Below are 25,174 nucleotides of genomic sequence, written 5' to 3'. Positions count from 1 at the left end.
TTTGGTGACAAATATGTAGTTATTACACTAACTAACATATTTATGACGTCATTTACACATATGACGTATACATAATTAATAAGTGTGTAATATCCGTATAATCCGGGTGACACTAGCTCCACCATAAATAGTTAATCCTATGTACCACTATGAAAAATTGTATAATATTGGCTTTTTAAAAGATGCTGCACACGTATGAAGATTTTTCGCCGCTTCTTCTCCTTCAGGTTCTTCTTCAGGTATGGGAGACATACTATTCTGAGGCATTTCAGCTTAGTCCTCAGGGATAACCTCAGGTAGGAATCTAATTTTACCTGGGGTTGATTACAGATGTTCGTAGGCGGGAGTATCTAGCAACCATCAGAATGAATGCATATTATTTTATTATAAAAAAAAAAACTTTCCGAAGCGATAGTACGTAGTTTGTTGATATTTAAAAAGAGTTTCTATTTGAATCAATTATAAAACAATAAGATTTTAATTTCAACTAACAGATATTAAATTATATGTATCGAAAAAAACATAAATATCAAATATCGATAAACCCCATCCCTAGCAACCCACGACTACCCCTCATAGTGGACGTGAGGTGTCCACTCGCCCCCAGTGTCCCCGCGACACCCGGCCGCACGCCGTGGGTTCCGATCCAAACATGTTTTAATTCGGCACCGGATATTATAATCGGTAAGCATATAAATTACCCTTTTATTTTAAGAACAAAACAATAAAAACTTGAAATTGTTGTCAACCCAATACCCTTTAGGGATGGGCATGGGTGTTCTCTCAGATTTAGATGGGTTTCAGCCAAGTCGAGTGAGCCAAGAGGATTGGTAGACTTTACACATCTTCGACTTTTTTTAAGTATTTATTAATTAAAAAACACTCCGGATAATTATTTTCCAATACGCACATAACTTCGAATAATCTAAAAGTGTATTGGATTCAAACCCCAGACTTCCAGATTAAGAGGCCGAATTTAAATCACCTGGCTATCACTACTTTTCGTTCGAAGACTTGGATATTTTATTTAAGGAAACAATTACTATCCGTCAATCAGAGTTAAAGCTACGTGGTGGAGTATGCTACATTTGTAAGGAGAAACACGTGCCCAGTATTTTTTTTTATAATATAGCAGTAGCAGACGAGCATGCAGTCCACCTGATGGTAAGTGGCTACTGCCGCCCATGGACATCTGTAATCAACCCCAGATAGGATTAGATATTCCTATCTGAGGTCGGCCACAGATGCGCCGCTACCCCTGAGGACTAAGCAGGAACGCCTCGGATAAGCCTGTCTCCCTTACCACACATACATACATACATACATACATACATACATACATACATACATACATACATACATACATACAATATTGCATTGGGATAACAAACAACAATGTGTAGCTATATTCTAATTTGTATGCTAAATTGGGAAACCTCCCTAAATCTAGATATCCCGTGTCCCGGGTTACAAATGTCGGATTCCCTTTGTACACTATCAGACACAAATCAGAAGGTCCAAACTAGACATAAATCTATCCATTTCGTAAATGTATTGGTAAATTGTGCAAAGTTCTTTAAATAATTGGGTTTTACAAATAAAATAAATTCTAAAAAACTACTAAACTACTAAAATAAAATATTGTAAATTCAATAAGTGTGTTTGTGCGACTAACAATGTACTTAAGAAGTTGTGCTTGTATGGCGCAATTATTAAAATAACATTATGTGTTACAACGATACGCGCAACTTCGACTCACGCTAGATATATTATACATTTCATATCAAAACAAAATATTTAAGTAACATACAACACCGTTCTTAAACAATAGCATATTTACTATTGCTGTAGCGTTATATATATTCGCCTTAATCACCATAGTTAGAAATTCGCCTTAAACAAAATTATCAAGAAGACACCCGATCCTGCACCGCCGCCGTGCCGTGGGAACGCTGACTCCGCACCACCGCTCCGTTTCCACTGTAAAGACCCGAACGTGGGAATTCACTCTGGGTGCTAACATTGCTCCAGCAAGTCACCATTTTAGGTTAGGTAGTTTTAATTTAGATTAGATTTAATCCAAAACATGTAATATTCTGTTTTGATTAAATACGTATATATAAGTAATTCGGTCTTTCTGTATCCTGGCTGCTGCATCCCGACGCATTATATAACTCGTTCTAAAACAATAGCATATTTACTATTGCTGTAGCGTGTAACTTGTTTGTTTAGACAAACATTTGTTTTGATTCAGACAAGCATTGATTCACTTGATTCACACAATAATTCAGAAAAATCATATTAATTTTTTTAAGAAAAAGGGGTAGCCTAGTAGTTGAAACTCGGTCCCTCAAACGGTGGTCCAAAGTTATGCAGCTTCCAGATTTTTAAATTTATGTGTGTATTAGAAATTAATTATCACTTGCAAAGTCTACCAATTCGCATTTGGACGGCTAGGTGTACTAAAGCCTTTGTCCATATCCCTGGGACCAGAATAGGGCTACGGTATCCCTTGCCTGTCGTAAGAGGCGACTAAAAGGGGCTTCCAGGATTGCGGGCAGCAAGAGTGAAACATCAAACCGTCCAGCAAGCGACAGTAATATATTATCAACGACTAAATTCACATGACTTGTCATATACGAAACAAAACGAAACTATCACGAAACACTTAGAGTTCTAACTACTGTGTTTTAATAGGAGTGAAAGAGCCAACACTAGTTTCTTCTGTTCAAAGTTCGATACCAAATTTTCAGGCGCGGAACAAATTTATGGTTTAATTCCGTGGAGTACGCCATATATCACGCAATGTTTATTCAATCTGACCAGAATATCCTATATGTAATGTTCCAAAAACAGACGGCAGTAATGACTTAACCGCAACCTATTTGGTGACGTAAGAATTTATAAAGTGCACTATTTCTGCCTTTTATAGTCAGCGCCAAACTGCTAGTCCGCTTTGGAGTTGTGCGAGCAGATGTAGTCAACAATTTGCTATGGCGACGCCATTCATTTCTATATTCAGAGCGGACTAGCAGTTTTACGCGAACTATAACAGCAGTGTAAAACTGGATTATAGTTTTTAAGAGTATGGTGAAGCATATACTTTACGACGATTAAAGTTAGTTTTCAGCCTGATATAGAATGCCTATCTTATACCCTTATCCCTAGGTAGTAGAACCAATATGGTTCAACCGTGAAGGTACCACCGGCACACCTATTTCTAGCGTAAAGTAGGTCTTGCGTTTTGATGAAAGGGTATGGAATACTCGCTGAGTTACATAATAAGCTTAGTCCTCAAGAGTGGCAACTCATCTATGACTGGCTGTGGTTAGAACCCTTGTTTTCTTTGACGTTATTTATATGGAAAAGCGTTTAACACTGCTGCTATTAGACAACAAAATATACGAAGACACAAGGAGCCGAACAAAGATTCATCTATAAACACCACAAAAGCCGAATACTTGTCAGCTACTTCCAAAATGTCGTTACATTTGTAAAGAAAACCCTTAACTGAAATAGTAAGATACTTCACCGCCTTGAAATTGGACGCCACAAAACGCTAATTTGTCAGTAATTCTTGACAAATAAAAACATTTTTAGAGAAAATGTACGTATAAATAACTAATACTACGTAATTTACGTAATAAATAAATATTTCAAACATTTTAGGGACATTTTAGCACGGAGACATGTCAAAACTTTATTTACGCAACAGTTTCATTTCTCAAAACTGGTTACTTCTTGTTAGGAATGATCTATCTATGTACTTTTTTCATCTAAGAGAAAACCTATAACTTGCACATAACTGTTGTATTATCAAATTAGTAGACTGCAGTGCGATAAGTATATTATAAAGTGCAAGTAAAGCAAGGTCATGTTGCTATAGGATTTGTGAATTATTTTTCATGCAACTGAAGCCAAATAACATTCGAGATTTGTTGAACAATTTTCATAATAAATTTTAATATTTTATAATATTTTAATATGAAACAAATGCCAACAAATTCATAATAATTATGTTCAAGTTTAGTGATAAAAATATAAAGTTAGTATAGTAATATTAGTTTCATGTATTTCTTATATCTTCTTATTAATAACGTGAATTATAAATGATTTCAAAAGTTAGAATTTTCTTTGGGGTTTAAGATAAATGGTATATTTTTGCTTGTGGGTCTACATAGCACCCACAATACCGAAACAGTCCAAGAGCGTTCAAAGCCAGAATGTAGATAGCGTTATTATTATTATTTGTCATTCAGACATTTATAAGAGCTTCATCAACGTGCCTCCAAAGAGAGGGTCAAAGAAAAACCAAATAAATCACGACGAAGCGTTCAAAAGTTTCGACATCGTTTGGACACCGTTCGACATCGTTCGACATCTAAAAACATTACCGCTCTAAAAACGACATAACAGCTCTAAAACGAACATTAATCGTTGCGAATGAGACGGGTTTATCATCGTAGAGTACTCATTTGAGCTCTCCATAAATTTTGTATTGACGTTTAAAAAGTTTACAGCTAAGCGCTGGTTCAGACTTCGAGCGTTTACTAAAAAGCTGTAGCAGGATATTAAGAGCTTTTCACTTTTATACGTCTATCTTAGAATTACTCGTTTTTTTTTAAATAATAATAAGCAATGATAAGTAAATTAGAAATTAATTTCATATTTTATTGGACCATACATGTCATCCTCAGATCTATTTTTTTATAAGATGAAGTGGCAAACGAACATTCAGTCTATCTGTACGCTTACCATGAGTTTTTACGTTTTGAGAAATATGACTGTTTTGGTATTTGTTTACATTTTTGCCCATACAAATTCCAATTAGCGCCCCTAGCGGATTGTATCAGAACTATAGTGTCAGTAATGTAAGATTAAATGTCTAAATTGACAAAATGGCGCTTTATGTTTTGTCTCTCTTTTGCGAACATGTGGGGCAGACGAAAAGACTTGAGCACTTACTTATTGTTACGTTTACTCAGTCTACTGAAGCAAACGGAACAGAATAATGGATTGAGTAAACGTAACGTAAAATTGTGGGATGTTTTGAAAACTCATGGTAAGGGTACTGATGTTTACTGCTGTCCATAGATATTTGTACAACAGGGGTTCTAGCTAGAGCATATCACAGATTTTTTTGCATCTTTATCATTTGTGTCCAATATTATAATACAGAAAAATTAGTGTAGAAACCGCCGCGTTTTTGACGCTTACCGTGTTACTCAATAGAATCGAATGAGGCCCAGTGCTTGCGTAACATAAACAAAGATCGCATCGACATATCTGGATCAAAGACACCATGTGCTAGTGACTAGACGATCTCATATAGAATGACACGATCTGATATGTACGTATCACATACAATGTATATTTATAATTATATCTTCGTACCTCCGTAAGACCGTTATAGTCTAGTGGTTGAAACTTGGCCTCTGAATCGGCGGTTCCGAGGTTCAATTCCAGACACGCACCTATTATATTCAAATGTTATAAAATCTCTTAGTAATTATTTACTTTAATGGCTAAGGGAAACTTCGTAACGAAACCTTCACATCTAAAAGTTAAAAAAAAAATTGAAGTCTACTAAAAATTTGCAGCGGTTTAAGCTCCTCTCACTCTGAAAGAAGACCATGGCCAATAATGGGTTAACAAGGACCTATTTTTATTTTATATAGAGCTGGAACATCTGTATGTATGTTTGTGACAACATAGTTTAAACAGGTTTGTTTCATTGCAATAATTCAAAGCTGTGTATGTTGAAAATATTTTGAGCCGTTTGAAAATTATCAACTCTTTTTCACGGTGAATTAGTGATTTCATGTTTACAGTATTACTTAACTAACGTCTAATTGTAATTTGTAGATATTAGAATTTAAGTTTTGTTCAAGTCAACATGTTATTTTTCAACCAAATGCATTGAAATTTTTCATAACACTGAATTTCAAAGTAAGTTGCGATTCAAAATATTATGTGTATTCGGATGTCTTGAAAAGTTCGTTTTCAAAGCTCAAAGCTCTGCAATTTCCTAAGTTTTCTGACGTGTGAAATAAGAAATAACTTATTTTATATTCAGATTTGACTCTCGTCCACGACTTAGTTTGAATGGACGATGGAAATGTATGACATTTGGTTTTCAGATATTTGTGTAAGTATTTACAGACAAGTGATAGGTTAGTGGTATGAAATTGACGCTTTCATAAGGTGTCCTAGGTTTGATTCCTAGTCACTGTGCTATTTGAAATTATGTGCCTATTAGATTTTAATGAAAGTTAACATCTGAGGAAACCCACATGTCACAGAACTATGTCAGCTATATATAGCTTCATAAAAAATAAGAATGAATATGATTTAAAAATAAGGTTTTATTGCTAATTAGAAGGAACCAAATTTAACACTAAACTATTAAATTTAGTCTGAGATTGAGTTAAGTCAGTGCTTTCCAACATCTGTTACACTTTTCATCATAAGTCTGGCATAGAATTTGTAATATTAATCTTGCAATAACCATACGAACAATAAACATGCCTATGTCAGCAATTTGAATAAAAAAAAGAATACATTTTTAGTCAAACATTACTAGATTTATTAGTTATTTTGAACAATATCTGCCAAATATTTTTTACGAAAGTATCCATAGCAAGCTAAGAGAATGGTATATACCTATACCTATAAAGGAAGTATAGAAAAAGAGATATGTACGCGACCGGTTGAGAACCTCTGAACTTTGGAGACTCGATGCATATCAAATAAACTTTTATGGTTTTATTCATGTGCCTTTAACATTTGCATTAATTATTATTAATGCAAATGTTCAAAAAGTTTTTAACACTTCATTTCATTGCAAAATCTCAATCATTTTGAACAAACTGGACAAAGTTTAAAAATAGCTCGCCCTTACGTCATTGGTAACGAATACGGAGAAATCAGTTTCCCGTGAAATCCCCGGCTGGAACCAGGATATTACGTAAAAAGCCGGAAACATTACATATTTCACATGAAATCAATATATCAAAAACAATATCTGGAGGTTTGGTTAAAAATAAAATCTTTTCACTGTACCCGGGACCAAAATAAATATTGAAATGAAAATTTAACAAAAAAATTACGCAAATTTTAAGAAAATCCAATTTGAAAAAAGTGAAGTGATGAAACGATAGTGATTTATTTAAATGTAGCGCGTGTTTTTTTTTAGCAAAAACAATATTTATTTGAAAATCCGTAAATTTTAAAAAATGATCGCAAAAGATGTAAATTTGAATACATTAATATTTTTAAAATTCTGCTAAATAACTTGACTATACACATAAATGGGGTAACATTTTTAAAGTGTATAAAATAAGTCAAAATGAGGCGACGCAAAAAGAGTAGGCGGATTCGAATCCGGTTCAACGCGAATGACTTGGTAAGATGTTTTGTAATAAACTAAAAATAAAAGCTGAGTGCTTTTAAATATTCATGATAATATTTCCAATATTACATAAATTGCTAAATGTATTTTCTAGAGTTAGTTAACCTTTGATTCGTAGAAGTCTATGCCTCTGCGGCGACACATTTTAAGTGGTAAATCTCATATTTCATATTCATATATTTAACTGTGGTACAATCTGGGTTGGTAGGAATATTAACAATTTTCCTCACACTTAGCTTCAGGGAAGCATGCAAAATTTTAAAATTACATTATAATTATATTAATAATGATTACATTACATTTGATACGATATGGATTAATAGAAAATTTACTTCATGATAACAATTATTACATTTAAATTTTAGCACTAATTTGGTACATATTTAATCATAAATAAAGTCAATAATAACAATATATGAATCACAATGTCAATACTAATAATAATAACAATTGTATAAAATATTATGTCAATAAATACAATTAATAAGTTAAATAAAGTTATGTCATGTTTTAATTAAATGTGTAGTGAAGCCCCTTGGTGTAATTTTTAATTTTTATAACACAAATATTAATTTACATTGTAAAAACATTTTTCTATAAGGCCTGCTTTCAGTGCTTTTTTAAAAGTTGTCTTGGTTAAAAATTTATCTTTAAACTCGATTGGTAACTTATTATAATTTTTTATAGGCATAGGATAAGCGTATTTACTAAATTTTTCGGTCTTTGCTAGAGGCAACACTAGTTTATCATAGAATCTTCCTCTATAATCAACTGTGATTACTATCTCTTTGAAAAATAGTGAGATAACAACCGTGTTATCTCCCTTTTTTTCAAATAGATAGATAATCCCTTCGTGTTTCGACTCGGAGGTACCACTGTCACACGTATTTCTGCCTTATTACAATTATCGTTATAACAAATATAGCAAACATTTCTACAATTTAGAAAAATCCAACAATATCTTATATGTTAAAATCCGTAAAGTCGTTTGGACTTGTGCCAAGAATGAAGAATTCTTCATTCAAGCATTCAGAAATAAGCATAAAAACATTCCCCTCCACAATCGGGTAAAAATACCTTTAAGGGATGGAAGGATTTATGACAAATAACTTGCGACTAGTATTTTCATAAAAAGCGAAAATGATAAGACAAAAACCTAAAATAAACTAAAACTGTGAGAAAAAATACTAAGTTTTTTCAGCAAGATATTTCAGTCAGATCTGACGAAAGCATGTGAAATCGATCAGAAACCATTGTATGGGAACTTCCAGACGATATCCCAATAAAGGGAATGATATGCTAACAGAGCAAGTCAATACTAAATACTAATACTTGAACATTCGCCCTAATGGGGTTGTGTTGATATAGGTTATATGGTTTAGTTGTGGTGGTGGCTGTGGTGATATAGTTTAGTAATGATTTTCGCAATGTGATAATGTATTACGAAATTTCGTTTTTAGGTCTTAAATGTTTATTTAACATTGGCACAGTTTGACTTAGGTACCTATTTAGTAATATTGTTTTAAACTTTAGACTTTATGTTATTATTCTATAAAAGTACTAGCTGACCCGGCAAATGTCATATAAATAAAAAAATGTTAAGGGTGAACCACCCATATCACTTAGGGGTAAGTAGGGGTGAAAAATAGATAGTAGCTGATTCTCAGACTTACTGAATATGCATATAAAATTTTATGAAAATCGGTAAAGCCGTTTCGGTGGAGTACGGTAGCAACATTGTGAGAATTTTATATATGAGATTAACATTTCATCAAGTGATTATTTTCTAAAACGCAAATAACTGTAAAACAGTGATGCTTGGGATTTCAACCTAGGCGGCCCCAATCCAGAGATTGAGCTTCAACCACTAGCCTATGATTGCTTAAAATAAATAATTGGCCAAGTGAGAGTTCAACTCACCCACGAAGGGTTCTGTACCACAAAATTTTCAGTGATTTTTTATTTTTAGTATGCGTATAGCAGCCATTGAAGTATGTGCATTGTGAAATTGTTTGTACTTATTACGGTTCAATAGAAAAAGCAAAAAAAGTCAATATAATAAAATAGCGGTTTTTTGTATGGCAACTTCATTTATTTCAAGCTTTTTTATATTTAGTATCCGTAGTTATGGCGGCCACCGTTATAACTACACTTAAAAAAATAAAAAGTGTATCTATTACGGTTGAAAAGATAGAACCCGGTGATAGACAGACAGACGGACAGACAGCGGAATCTTAGTAATAGGGCTCCGTTTTTACCATTTGGGTACGGAACCCTAAAAAGTAAATATCGCAAAAGCTAAAATTTATAGCGGTGATATTCAGTAAAACACAATAATTACGGAATAAGTGGAAAACCTCCCTGTCTGATGTTCTGTGTCATCTCAAATGCATTACTTTAATATGTTAGGAATTACTTTCAAAGAGTATAATCGTCGCTGACACATATCTTTGTGCTATTTTCGGCTTTTACAAAATGTGTAAATGGAACGATTTTAAAATATGGGTACTGAACAATAATCATGAATTTAATGTAACCTAATACTTATAGATTTATGAATATTATAAATATAATTATTATACTGGTCCTTTAAAATTGTTTTGTGGTTTCTTTTTTTGTTTTTTTTTTTTATTATTATTTGAATTTACTTAAATGCATCTGAATTACGAATTCAGATTTATTTAAATTCAAATAATAAAATTACGAATTCAGATTCAGTTAAAATAACTGAATCTGAATTAAGTAATAGTAACGACTAGATCTGGTTTTTTTCTATCCAACCGAATTCCCGGCAGACTGATGGACAAAGATTTCGAAAGATCTATTCACTTCTTTGGTTAAAAATTAAATAAATAAATCATTAAATCATCAACCATTTCTTTCAGACAAAAATGAGCCACGGATCCAGAGAGGAGCTTTTGGGTGACTCCCAAGAAGCTATAAAGAGCAGCACACTCGACTTGTACAGTTATGCGGAGAAACCACTCACCAACGAGGAGAAGACCTTTCTTCTCCACGCTGATCGAGGCGACTATGCGACAGTTGAAAAGTAAGTAACGAAACTTGAAGCTACATTTCAATTGAAGCCAATTTAGTATATAACTTGAAGTTGAATATTTGAAGTACAAAATGCAATGTATCTTTCTGAAATTGACACTTCAATATTAGCCGTGATAGAATAAGACTATTTCATTTGAGGTCATTTATTTCAAGAACAATACAACGGTGATTGACTTCAAATATGGTTTTTGTTCTATAAAAAGTCGTATCATCACCTATTACTATATATATCATTGCTGGGCATGGGTCTCCCAAGGTGAAAAGTAGATAGGCCAAAGTCTACTGCGCTGGCCAAGTGCGGATTAGTAAACATTACACATGTTTAAAAAAAATTAAAGAACTCTCAGGGGTGTAAGTTGTCTCACGATGTTTCCTTTCACTGTTGAAGCATGTGACAATTAATTGCTAATACGCACATATCTTCGAAAAATCGGAAGTCGGGAAAATTCGAACCTTGGACCTTCTAATTTAGAGGCCGAATTTCTACCCAATTTCTATTTGATATCAAAATACATGACAATAAACTACATTCCATATAAGTTAAGTCAACCATCGTAGGAATCACTACAAGGGCGGTAATCCTGTTTATTGGACTAATACATAGGCTTGCGTTATCGCTCTACTCTACTTCGTTCAATTCTACTTAGCTCTGTTGCTCCAATTCGCACAAATCCCATATACACTCTAAGGGCCTTTTTCCTGCCACGCGTGAAAATTCTAACACGCGTGTCTCAACCGCAGGCGTACCACTTCCATATTATCGTTACGCCCACACATATAGATCGCGAAAAGGCCGTAGCAAGTCATGCATAAATTGTTAATAAGCGGGACGCGTGTGCGGATGTTACACGCGCGACAAGAAAAGCATTCTTGTTGACAAAACTACATTTCAAAAAGTATAATTTGAATTTTGTTAGCAAGGGAGTATGTGTTATCCACCGGTAAGTGGCATTTGCTGCTTATGGACTTCTGTAATCAACCCCAGATAAATTAGATTTAAATATTTATAAGGACGACCACAGATACGTTGTTTCTTTGAGGACTAATTTGGCTCGTTATCACAATTCTATCATGAATGGAATCGATCTTATACATTAAGATCTGCTACAAATGTGTATACTTGTGTATAATCTTTCAATTCCCAAAAGTGGTGAATTAAGACACCCGCGTAGCGGAGCGGTCACCATACCGCTCTCACGCGCAGAGGGTCCCGGGTTCGATTCCCGGCCAGACAGACATCTAAATGATGAATTTAGATTTCTGTTTCTGGGTCTGGTCAATTGTGTATATGTCTCTGTGTGCGTCCATGGCACCCACGACACAGGGAATTCTAGTGTGGGGCTGTGAGTGTAGAAAATGTTTCTTTTTTTTTAAACAAATGTATATTCTTCCAGGTTGATCGAACAGTACAAAGATAGGCCCGACGAGCTAGACATCAACTGCGTGGACCCGCTGAACCGTTCCGCTCTCATCGCGGCCATCGAGAACGAGAACATCGAGTTGATCAAGTTGCTGCTTGCCTCTGGGATCAAGGTTAAAGTACGTATCGATATTACAATAATATAGAAATAACAGGATTTCATCACTGGTACATTTTTTAATCCTTTGGCAAAATGTTTCGAAGTTATTGTTTATGGCGTGGCAAAGCGGACGTAAGGTATCAAGTACTAAGTTAGGGTAATAGTAATAAAGTTAATAGTCCTCAAATCGCATCATATTGGCCAACTTTGCTTCGACTCTTCTCTATTCGTATTATTATGAAGTTGATTAGAGATCTCCATGGCAGTAACCACTTACCATCAGATGGACTGCAAGCTCGTTTATTACTCTCATTTCATAAAACCATCATACCGATCTTCTAAATACACGAAATTTCCGATTTTAATCAATTCTTCAACGTCAATTCTTCTAACTCAAACCAAAATTCGTATTTTCCATTTATTTTTTTATTTTTTGGGAAGTGCCAATTAACAAGCTTTTATCATTTAAAATATATGATTATGGTCGATACTGGGTTATCATTACTTGGGTTATTGGTTGGGTTATTTAAAAGCTGAAGCTAGATATCTGTTATATCTTTTTTTGTACTTTATGTGTGTCCATACCATCCACAACTGGGGTTGAGTATGGAAAAATACTTTAGAAACAAAGTTGAATCGGAATTTCGTCTTAACAGTTCGAGTTGTCCCGCTAAGTACGCGTCAATCGTTATTTGATGGATGTGCTGTACTTTTGAGCGGGGAAATCTTTTTATTCGTCTGTCTGCTAATCAGCCTTGAGACTTGAAACTAGACTAAACATTTGTTTCGCGGATTGATTCTAGACGTACATTTAGTTTGGACATTTGAAAAGACGGAATGATGTGATGTGGGTAAAACGATGCTGATCTAATGAATGAATTTAGAAGATTAAGTTTAGAGCGATAGTCATTGTCAAATTTTTATATTAAAAAAAAATTCCCGCTTTACTTTCACACATGATTGTATAAGACCAACTTATTACCAATTGATCATAACTTTTCTTCTCTATGCCCGTTCTGTTGTTACCATTTAGTTAAATGTCTATGCGCTAAACCTATAGGAACAGAAAAGAAATACCGCTTGCCTTTTCTTGGCCAAACAACCATAACTAACTACTTATAACTTTTAACTTATAACCAACTTTACTTACTTTTCTTTATAATTTTGAAACCTTCTATTCCTAATAACAAAATGATGTTATCGGAAATAGAAAAAAAGGGAATTCCCACGGCACACATACAGATTAACTTTTATCTCCCATAACGATGAGGTAATAAAAAATGTGTTACAAATTTTCAGATTTTATATAGATACTAATAATGCAATGATCCAGATAAGACTTCTATCCAATTTAGGTTTAGTTGCATTTAATCCTTACCTCAGGTGAACTTATACATGAAACGAAATATCCGTCAACAAAGCTTCCAAAAAATGAAACTGAATGTTCAGCAATAACATAGAAGAAATATGAAACTATTTAGTTAGCGTAGTGGACAAGTCACAAGAGACAAACCAATAGGTTTATATTTATTATATATTAGTAGCAAACGAGCTACTAGAAATACCTAGTGGTGGTAGATGTAATGACACTCAATAAGTGCTCTGCAAAGAACTTATTTTGAATTTTAAAAAATGATTTGATTAGAACAGTACATCTGACCGTAAATGCGAACTGCTGCTTATAGACATCGGCATTCAACCTCACAAGAGGTAAGAAGCGCCCACCTGAAATCGCCCATGGATACCTTGCTATTACTGAGGACTAAGTAGGAACGCCTCGGTTAAGTGTGTGACCCTTACCACGCCCTTGAAACCAGAACAAAGCACTGCTATTATTAGGCAGAAATAAGGGTAGCGATGGTGCCTCGGTAGGCAATACAAAAGGTGGTAAAAACCTTCTAAAAAAATAAAATAAATATGTCGCAGTATATTTGAGAATTCCTTCGGGAATCGAACTCAAGACCCTCAAGGCAGTAAACATCCTACACGTAGGTTCTAGATTCTATGGCATCGCTGTGCCCTTCCAACTTAACCCTATTACGCTGGGCTAAGCCACCACGTGATATTTACAAACAAGCTTACCGTTGTAGGTCAGGTTAAAGCCCTGTTTACTCCACTAGCCTTAATAGTTTAAATTATATGTTCATACTTACCAGGTTGTGGCGATTCCTTTTCATATCTCTATCTGGATAGCAGTAGCAAACATGTATGCAATCCTCCTCAAGTTATGTGACAATTGCTGTTCATGGATATATGAATATCCATTATATTAGATAGAACTCTAATCACTCTAATCTTATCTAGGATTGAATCCATATTCAATCCCAGATAAGATTGGAGTTCTATCTGAAGTGCGTTGTGCTCCTACCAGAGGTTCGTGGCTACCTCTGAAACGTACGTCAGAAAACAACACCGCCAAAGGTTTAGTTGACACTGCACGGCAGTAGTAAGTGTGACGGCAGTGCCTCTAGTCGAATACTAAAAGGTTCTACCTTCAAACCTTTCCAACATAATATAGTATAACTAAGAATGTATATAACATTTAAGTACCAGATCGGCTAAAATAAGAAACATAGCCAAAATATTCAGAAACAGTCACTCAGATAGAACAAGTAAGCTTTTACCGATACATATATGCTCCTTTGGGAAATCACTCGGCGTTCATATCTACTGTATATTTTCATGAACGTCTCAGACAAATCTCAATAGAGACAATAAATATGATTTTGTGTAATGCTCACTATGTATTCAAACACAGGTTACATTGGTACAATTCTACTAACAAGACTGTTTTAAATAAATACGAATATCTGCCTATTTTACGCTAGTATAAAATATGCGTATTTTGTAGGAAGGTGGTACAACCCTTTATGGTTCGACTCCAGCGGCACCACCGCCACACCTATTTCTGCCTAATAACAGCAGTGTTAAACACTGCTGTTTCGTTTTGAAGGGTGTGGTAAGGGAGACATACTTTTCCGAGGCATTTCAGCTTATTCCTCAAGGGTAGCAGCGCATCTGTGGCCTACCTCAAGTAGGAATATCTATTCCTATCTGGGGTTGATTACAAGTATCCATGGGCGACAGTAGTCAGTTACCTTCAGGTGGACTGCATGCTCGTCTGCTACTCTTTTATTATATAAAAAAGCTGTTTTTGTCCAATAACAGCAGTGTAAAGCGCTACTGTGATGTGGTTTGAAAGGTGGTAAAGGAAACTTTTTTATCCCAAGCATTCCAGCTTAATCTTCAGGTGGTGCAATTTTAGGCGACCTAAGTTAGGAATCCTATCTGGGGTTGATTACAGATTTCTAATGCCGTCAGTCGTAATTTACTTTCAAGTGGACTGCATGCTCGTCAGACACTATTATATAATAAAAAAACTTTAATAAAGGGAATGATTATGGCCTATGCAAATATCTTTTTTGTAATTGTCTCTTCTGAATCTGTTCAAACCCGATGAGACAGTTAGAATATAAAAAAAATAGTTGGTATTTTTGGGGTCCAGCATATAATTTTAGAAGACGATTTTACTTAAAACCACCCATGACGAATATTGATTTTTATATTATAGCTAGAAATACTAGCTACTACTATTATAGCTAGAAATACTAGCTATCAAAGCCCCTGTATGTTACAACAGGAACTTTACCTATATTTTCCACTAACTACGCTTAATTTCGTTTACAAAAAGTCTATACTAACTTTTAATATAACCGATAAGTAAATTGGATAGAGGCTTTCCGCAAATTACTAAAAGGGATACCTTATAGTACCATCGTGCATTAAGAAAATTATCTTCATTACTTTCAGGGACGCTACACGAAGGCTATAGTGCTGGTTTTGAAACAAATAAAATTATGGAAGAAGTTTATATTTTACTTCCTTGCATAATATGATATCACATACTAAAAAATACATAAAAATATAATATGGGAGAGAATATATTTTTGGGAATATTTAATTGGGAAGATCGTTAAGACTACGTAGTAATAATTATACTCATATTTTCACATTAATTTAGCAAACAAGCATGCAGTCCACATATCGGTAAGTAGCCATTGCCGCTGATGGACATCTGCAATCTATCCTAGATAAGATTACCCTACCTGGCCACAAATGCGTCGCTACCCCTTTTTTTTTCGAGGGGGAAACCTTCAAAAGGTACCCGACGACGTGGGAGCGACGCCGGGTTATGCGGGATTTTTACCGCACTAAAACCCCCCCGGTGGCCGTCCTTAGCGCTTGTTGGAGAACTCCGGGATCTCCGATGGAACACAACCGGAGTCCTCCAAGCGCGATGCCCCGGTCGGGCTCTGCCCTGGGGGGAGCACTTTACGCTCCTCCCGCACACCTGGTGTTTACGACGTCATGCGACCACACATGCCGCCGTTCTTCCCGGGGTTGCTCTCCGGACGGTTCGAGCTCACACTCTTGCCGCCGGCAACCCCGGAAGCCCCCTTTTAGTCGCCTCTTACGACAGGCAGGGGATACCGTAGCCCTTTTCTAGTCCCGGAACTACAGGGATACCGCGCCCGGGGGCGCTATCTGTGCCTTCGGCGCCGCTACCCCTGAGAACCAAGTTGAAACGCCTCGGATAAGTATGTCGTCCTTACCATTCTCTTCAAACCAGAATACAGCAGCGTTTAACACTGCTGTTATTAAGCAGAAATAAGTGTGGCGGTGGTGTCTCCGGAGTCGATTAATAATGACATAATGTGCATTTAGTATTTAAAGGAAGTATAGTTATGTCAACTGTAGCCAATTATTTAACTAAGCAGTGTTAACTATTTATACATTTGTTGAAAGATAAACGCGTCGGCAGGATGCAAGGTTTATACAATTACACGTAAACCGGCCACCTGTTAAGGGACTTCGTAAGGAACACTACACACGGTATACTTAAGATATTATCCGTACATGCCTCCTGAAAATTAACATCAAGTGAAACAATTTCGAATGACCTTTTTTATTTAAAATTAAAATAAGATAGATACTAACACTTAAACCTTTATACTAAGATGTTTTCTGCGTTAAGGGTGCTATGGATACACACATTGATACATAGACAGTTAGACCCAAAACAGAAACCTAATTTTATTTAAATATCTGTTTGACCGGGAATCGAACCCGGAACTGCGTCAGACTGGTACAATAACCGTTGCGATACGCGGCTTATCAGTTCTACAAAATGCGTTAAAAATATAGAAAAACATGATTTTAATAAAATTCATTAACACCACGTTCTTCTACAAAATGCCTTAAAATGTAGAGTGTGCTTAGCACCTTATTTACCGTGAGAGTGGCAGCTAATCGCGTTAGAGCCGCCACGATGTTTTAATGTCATTGTTTTCGCCACGACGTTCCACAATTCTTGCTAATAAATATTTTTATTCAACAAGGAAACTGTGGTTTGACGTTTAATTACCCTAAAATGAAAGCTCTATGACATTTTATTAAAAGCTTTATGTTTGTCAACACCCACAGAGGTAAAGGCTGACATAATAGAAATGTTTATTTTCAACTTCTTTTTGGAATAAAGTTCCTTAGTGGTTTGTGCCAGGAAATCGTATAAGGAAAAATACAACTCTCCATGCCAATTTCTGTCTTTCTATTTATGTATGAATGTGTGCGTGTATCGACTTAAATAGACGAGCATCGTGCGCGGCTGATTGACTAAACGCGTAAAAAAAATCGTTAAACTTATCTGTATCAAATTGTAACAATTTTGCAATAATGTACTGAACTTTGTTACGGAAGAGCCTTCCAAGTACATATCTTTTTAAATTTGTTAATATGAAAAGCTGCTACCAGCTAATTATCTAATTAGCTACTCGTTCGAATGAAAGGGAATTATCGTTTTGATCTATTTCTGCCGTAACAAAACAATATTTAACTTACATGGTTTAGGTCAGAAAATTGGATATACAATATACAAGAATTGAAGTAAAATTCAGCTTCAGAAACTGAAACTGTTCTGACAATATTTCGTCAGTGTCGACTCCTACACATAAAGACAGGTATGAAAAATGCTTCAAGCCGTATTGCTTTACATAAATCTTTCACACACCTCAATTTTGAAAACCAATTCCAGTTTTAGTTCCGTCATTCCAAATATCGTTAAAATTTTGCCTATTACTAGCTTCCACCCACGACATCTATGGAGTTAACGGTAGAAAAATAAAAAAATATTGAGCTCGTATTGTGCTCAAAAAAAATAACAAAAACAAACAACCGACTTCTATGTTCTAGTAACGTAGAAGTCGGTTTTTTTTTATTAATTTTTTGCCGTCGGTTAAAAATGCACTGCCAATTCAGATAACAGCTACAAAGCCACGTTTTAAAAGTACACTAATATTATGAAAAAAAATCCTACTAAAGATCGAAAAATGACAACAAAATAATTGCAAATCCTTGGTATGCAAATGGACAGATTGATTTTTATCTTTATACTGGTTTCTTTAAGGTTTGGTTCTGGGTATTATATTATTTATATTAACCATATCATTGTTCTCAGGATGCCCTTCTCCACGCTATAAAAGAAGAATATGTAGAAGCAGTAGAAATGCTTTTGCAATGGGAGGAGGAGAATCACAAACCAGGTGAACCCTATGTAAGTACATATTTTACTAATTTTTAAATAATTATTTTGTGAAGTTATAAATTAAATTTCAATTTTTTTCTTATTTTCTTGTTCTACTTTTATTGCTATATCTATACTAATGATACATTTCTATAAAACTGAAAATGCGTTTTTATAAAAATATAATTTTGAGCATAATTTTCAAAACTACCAACAAAACGTTTCTATTACCTAATTTGGATTGAAATCTCAGTAATTTCAGTAATTAAACTTCACACATCTCATCTGTTACAAGTTTTTGGGAGCAGGAAAGTTGTAATTACTGAAACAGATTCAATTATGTCGGAAACTTTCTTCACTTAAATTAGTACATTACATGGTTATTTTAATGAGACCTTCATGGCTGTATCCAGAAGAGGTTTTAGATGTTTAAAGGTTGGTAATCTGAAGAATATACCAAGACCTATCTTTATTTTTTGAAGGTAAATAAGACATCAATTATCAGAAGCCTACAAACAGCCTAGAAGGAAATTTACATATATATAATTATATACCCGTAATGTCTCGGAATGTCTCCAAAAGATGTGTTGTCGGCATCAACCCAATAATGTCCCACTGCTGGGCACGGGTCTCCTCTCAGAATGAGAAGGATTAGGCCATAGTCCACCGCGCTGGCTAAGTGCGTATTGGTAGACTTACCTTACCTTAGATAACTTTTTTAAACATCTCCCATGTATGTAGATTACCTCATGATGTTTTCCTTCACCGTTAAAGCAATTGATATTAATTTCTAATACGCACATGACTTTGAAAACTCAGAGGTGCTTATCCAGGATTCAAACCTTGGTCCCATCAATCCAGAGGCCAAGTTTCAACCACTAGGCTAAAAGATGAACGAAGTCTACCAATTCTCACTAGGCTAGCATGGTGAACTATGGGCTTAATCCTACTTATTCTTACAAAAGATCCCATGTTTACCAGGAGAACAATAGTTTGATGACGATAATATATTTCTAGAGTTGGGAGTCCATCGAACCTGCAGCGGCAACCTTCACCCCAGACATCACGCCCCTCATCATCGCAGCGCACAGGAATCACTATGAAATACTGAAACTCCTGCTGGACAGAGGAGCCACGCTACCAGTACCACATGACGTCAAGTAGGTGTTTCAACGCGATAGAAATCGTAACCATGTTATAAGTAGCGAAACCATACAATAGAATGCTACGTGTATCTTATGATAACTGGAGAGATGAAGTGATAATATTTTTATTCTGATGAATTCTTTTTAAAAATGACCGGTGTTCTCAGAAGGTGCTACCTTCATAAAGAAGAAGTAGCAAAACCCCTTCCTTCCACCCTTTTTAAGACAAAAAAGAGTTAGTAAGAATGTCACTACAGGCAATACAAGAACTTAACAGCCATGTTTTGGCTTCTGTCGCTTGAGCAAACAGTTTTACGGCTACTGTACAGTACGCAAAACATAGCAATCTATTAGACCCGTAGACAGATTTTTAGAAAAAAAGAGACATTCACTCGTTGGTCGCTCAAATAACAAGTTGTAAGCCCGTGTGGTAGCGGATTAAGTGACTGCTCTAAGTGACCAAGTAATCTACGCAACTATCACTTGTGCAATCATAGTCAATAGATTCATCTTAAATATAATACCCAAACAGATGCGGTTGTGACGAGTGCGTGAAATCGTCGACGGAGGACTCTCTGCGCCACTCCCAGGCTCGGATCAACGCGTACCGGGCTCTATCATCCCCTTCCCTGATCGCCCTGTCATCAGCTGACCCGCTACTGACCGCCTTCCAGCTGTCTTGGGAGCTTGGGAAGCTCAGCGTTATGGAAACGGAGTTTCGAGCTGAATACAAGGTAAGGACTGGAAATTGCTATTTTCAGCCTTTTTTTCTTTTAACATTACCACCCCTGCTGGGTAATGTTAAAAGAAAAAAGGCGATTTTTGATACAGATATCTAACATTGTTGAAATTTTACATACTTATATGTTGTCCATTGTCAGTATTAATGAAATAAAGAGGTAGCCAATGAGCATATCCACCTGATGGTATGTAACCACAGCCGTCCATAGACATCTGTAATTCAGCCCAGATAATATAGTGGTCGAATCTAAAGGGCGTTAGATACGTTGCTACCCCTGATGACCATATATATTATCTTATTGTGCTCCTTCTCTTCATAAACTTTAATTGTGTCAAAACTCACACTCCGACGTCCGCGCAATGTAGATAAAAAGGGGTTTAAATTGTTCATTTTTATTAATTCATTTTTATTTCATTTTAATTTTTCTTTCATGTTCCTCTTCCTTTTCTTAAGGCCTTACGCCAACAATGCCAAGAATTCGCAACATCCCTCCTGGACCACACGAGAACTTCAAACGAACTGGAGATCATGCTGAACTACAACCCAAGTGATGTGGACTGCTGGGTGCCAGGAGAGCGGCAGACCTTGGGAAGACTGAAGCTCGCTATCAACTATAAACAGAAGATGGTTTGTTGTATTACGTATTTTTAGTCAATAACCTAGAATATAGAACATATAAAACAAATTCTGCCCGTTTGCCAAATCATCTCAAATTCAAACGTGTAGATAAAGCGTTTGCTTCGGTTTGTATAGGTTTGCTGGTGATTATAGCATAGTTTTTGATCAATGGTTTGTAAAAGTTGAGTTTGCGGCAAACGCTTAGCATGCTGATGCAGCATTGTATAGAGGGCATGCCTCTCTCTATAAAGCCCCATTTTATATTTACTGACATTCTACATGTTGAATAAGACAATATGAATTTCTATACAATATTTTGACAGACATGACTAGTGTCTGCGTGGATGCGCTACGAAAGATACACATTATATATTGTTTTTGTTTTGCTACGAACCGTATTTGACACGTGGAATGTCTGAATAAATGCACGATGATGCGTGATATAAACAGATTTTTTGTTCTCTCAACAATAATTAAGTATTTATAATAATTTTAAATAAAGATATTAATAAAATTAAAGCGACTCGAAAGCATTCTCTTAAAAAAGATCATGATGGCTATCACAATTTTATTAAATTATGTTGTAATTTTTTTTAGTTCTTAGCCATTTATTTTTTTAACATTTGACTATTCCAATTTATATATGAACAGTATATAAATGTACATCGCCCACTCAAACACCATAGTTAAATCTCCGAAAGTTTTCAACAAAACAGACCCCCATAAATCTCCAATTTACCGTACACAGACAGAGTCAGTCTCTGCGGTCGTGTCATTACTTCTTATTCCACGAGAGTGGTGCGGACACTTCTTAGACCACAGACGAAGTAACAAATTAGATTCCTAATAGATTACTGTTTAACACGAATAAAATGCCTCAATTACGTTTTCTATCAGTGATAGCGTAGTGGCCAACCTCAGGTAGGAATATCTAATCCTATCTGGGGTTGATTACAGATGTCCATGGGCGGCAGTAGCCACTTACCATCAGGTGGACTGCATGCTCGTCTGCTACTCCTATGTTATAAAAATATTATTTTTCCTGCATATGCAGAAATACATAAATAACAGTAGACACAGACTTTAATCAGAACAAAAGTTATTTTATAATAGCGTAGTTTTATATCAATACGAGTAAGTTGGAAAAATGTAGTATGAAAAGTATATTTAAAAGTATATCCAAATATACCTTTAAAAAGAATGTCTTTACTCACTATTGTAATTTAGTTCATCATCATAGATCATCATCATAGATATGGTGTCTACACCATTTTTCTTCATTTTCATGTAGTAATTTATTTTAAATGTTTTTACTTCTTATCTATTTATATTTTACTTCTTTTTTATGTTCTCCTTTCTCCCCTTTTTTATCATTTTATTTTATTACCTATTTTTTTTTTTTGCATAGTTGTACTGTCTTTAATTTTTCTGCACATCCCTAAGGTTGACTGGGAGAATGCTATTTAGCATTAAGTCCGCCTTTTGCACCACATTGTTTTTAACATGGTCAATAAAGAGTAAATAAAAAAATAAATATATTTCGCGTTAGGTGTCTATTTTGTGCCTACGTCTGTGTTCAAGGATAATAGTGGTATATAGTTTATACACAATAAATGGAACTCTTTACAGCACACGAATGCATGACATTGTTCACTTTGCTAGATATTGTGATATTTCTAGTTTTTAATAAGAAATCTATCTTATTTTTACAGTTTACAATGTGCTTACATAATAGGATCTGACTAATTTCAATATCCATAGTCAATTTATAAAATTATATATATTTTATATAAAAAAAAAAATATTAAAATCAAAGTACCTAGTATAACCATAGATTAGTAAAGATACTTCGCCGCCTTCAAATTGAATGAAGCCACAAACGGCTTATTAGTAAGTTCTTTTTTTGAATTCTTGACAAATAAAAACATTTTTAGAGAACATTTACGAATAAATAACTCATACTGCGTAATTTACATAATAAATAAATAATTATTTCGAATATTTTAGGGACATTTTAGCACGGAGACGTGGCAAAACTTTTTTTACGCAACTATTTCAATTCTCAAAACTGGGTACATTTTCTTGTTAGGAGTGAGTAATCTTTACTAATCTATGAGCTTTACCATATTTCTCTTATATAATTTATTCTTATCATGACGTTGTATTAGTTAAAATGTAGTTAATTTTGTCGCAAATGATTTTATTATAATGTCCCTGGAAAGTCTAATAAGCTATGTAGTTATAGGGACTTCTTGCGTGTTAAACTTTTAGCCTGTCCAGTGACAATCATTACTAATATTATAAACCCGAAAGTAACTCTATCTGTCTGTCTGTCTGTCTGGTTGTCTCTTCTTCACGCCTAAACCACTGAACCGATTTTAATGAAATTTTGTACAAAGATAGTCTGAGACCCGACATAGGATAGTTTTTATCCCGGAAATCCCACGGGAACTAGGGATGGCGATCTAAGATCGATTAATCGGAGAATCGATCTTTTGGACCCACAACCTTTACCAAAGTTGAAGGTACGAATTTTAAGTTTTATGTATGTTAGTATGTTATATTATTTTCTTTTAAACGCGGGCGAAGCCGCGGGCAAAAACTAGTATGTAACTAAAATCAATTTCCCTATTCCTCCAAGTAATAATTTATTTAAATATACAGTATATGGATAGAAATAGATAAACTTTTATGAACATTTTCAGTTTGTAGCGCATCCTAATGTACAACAATTACTGGGAACGATTTGGTACGAAGGCTTGCCGGGGTTCAAAAGAAAAAGCATGGTCGGACAATGTGTGCAGGTAAATATATTTATTTATTTGTTTGTTTGTTTGTTTGTTTGTTTGGTTGTTCGTTCGTTCGTTCGTTCGTATGCTTGTTTGTTTGTTTATTTATTTATTTAATTAATTAATTAATTATTTTTTCATTTATTTATTTATTTATTTATTTTACCACGCCAACAGCTTAACAAACAAAACTTATAAACTATAATATTATACGTATACAACTGTTCTATGTATGTAAGCCAATTATAGGCGTGTACAATTTACACCTATGACATGTTATTGCTTATTTTAACGGTTAAAAAATATCAAACACAATGCAATATACTAAGAAATATTATGAGGTAAATTAATGAACATAAATAACATAAATACAGAGACAGTAAATTTTACATTAATAATTTGGTTATTAATCAACATTAATTAAAATAAACAACATTAAGAGCATCGACCACTGCTGTGTGTAAAGTTGGCTACAGATGTCCATATCACTGACCACTTACCATCAGACGGACTTACAGTGTATATTTTGAAGGTGGTAGAACCCCCTGTGGTCCGGCTCCGGCGGCTTCACCGCCACACATCTTTCTACCTAATAACATCAATGTTAAGCGCTGCTGTGTTTTGGTTTGAGGGGTCTGGGGTTGATTACAGATGTCCATGGGCGGCAGTAGTTTACCATCAGGTGGACTGCATGCTTGTCTACTACTCCTATATTATAACAAAATGTTTTTACGATTAAAAAATGTATTGAATTGAATGTTTTAAAAAATTTCAAGAGTATGTGCAGCCTACCAATTTGCACTTTTTATACTATAGGAGTAGCAGGCGAGCATGCATTCCACCTGATAGTAAGTGGCCACTGCCGCTCATGAACATCTGTAATCAACCGCAGATAGGATTAGATATTCCTATCTGAGGGCGGCCACAGATGCGCCGCTATCCCTGAAGACTAAGCTGGAACGCCTCGGAAAAGTATGTCTGCCTTACCACAACCTTCAAAACGGAACACAGCAGCGCCTAACTGTTGTTATTAGGCAGAAATTGGTATGGTAATGGTACCGCCGGAGTCGAATCACAAAGGGTTCTACCACCTTCTTCACTGTATTGAATAATTATTTCATTAATTTTGATTTTAACATTATTTATTCAGGTCGCAAAACTCGGAGTAATGTTCCCTGTCTACTGTACTTTGTACATGTTATCACCGGATTCCGAAAATGGAAAATTCATGAAAAAACCTTTCGTCAAATTCATCTGTCACAGTTCCTCTTATATGTTCTTCCTTAGTAAGTATTTTTCATTATTTTTT

The 25,174-nt window shown here is 35.0% G+C and overlaps 1 protein-coding gene across 1 annotated transcript in view; it reads left to right on the top strand.

The window, feature by feature from the left end:
• The first annotated feature begins 572 nt into the window (after positions 1–572).
• trp (transient receptor potential) overlaps positions 573–25,174 on the top strand; it is a 36,020-nt gene continuing 11,418 nt past the window's right edge. Inside the window, exons 1-9 of the mRNA XM_073089372.1 lie at positions 573–684; positions 10,297–10,460; positions 11,866–12,010; positions 18,506–18,601; positions 19,589–19,731; positions 20,249–20,450; positions 20,912–21,085; positions 23,782–23,880; positions 25,016–25,151. Coding sequence (XP_072945473.1) covers positions 10,303–10,460; positions 11,866–12,010; positions 18,506–18,601; positions 19,589–19,731; positions 20,249–20,450; positions 20,912–21,085; positions 23,782–23,880; positions 25,016–25,151 — 1,153 coding nt within the window. The 5' untranslated portion in view covers positions 573–684; positions 10,297–10,302. The remainder of the gene's footprint in view (positions 685–10,296; positions 10,461–11,865; positions 12,011–18,505; positions 18,602–19,588; positions 19,732–20,248; positions 20,451–20,911; positions 21,086–23,781; positions 23,881–25,015; positions 25,152–25,174) is intronic.

Source organism: Epargyreus clarus, unplaced genomic scaffold, assembly GCF_041222505.1.
Source record: "Epargyreus clarus isolate Ecla_fem2 unplaced genomic scaffold, WU_Ecla_fem_2.2 ptg000029l, whole genome shotgun sequence".
In the NCBI taxonomy this organism is placed as follows: Eukaryota; Metazoa; Arthropoda; class Insecta; order Lepidoptera; family Hesperiidae; genus Epargyreus; species Epargyreus clarus.
The sequence above is the reverse complement of the archived record's forward strand: the minus strand, read 5'-3'. Positions and strand labels throughout refer to the sequence as shown.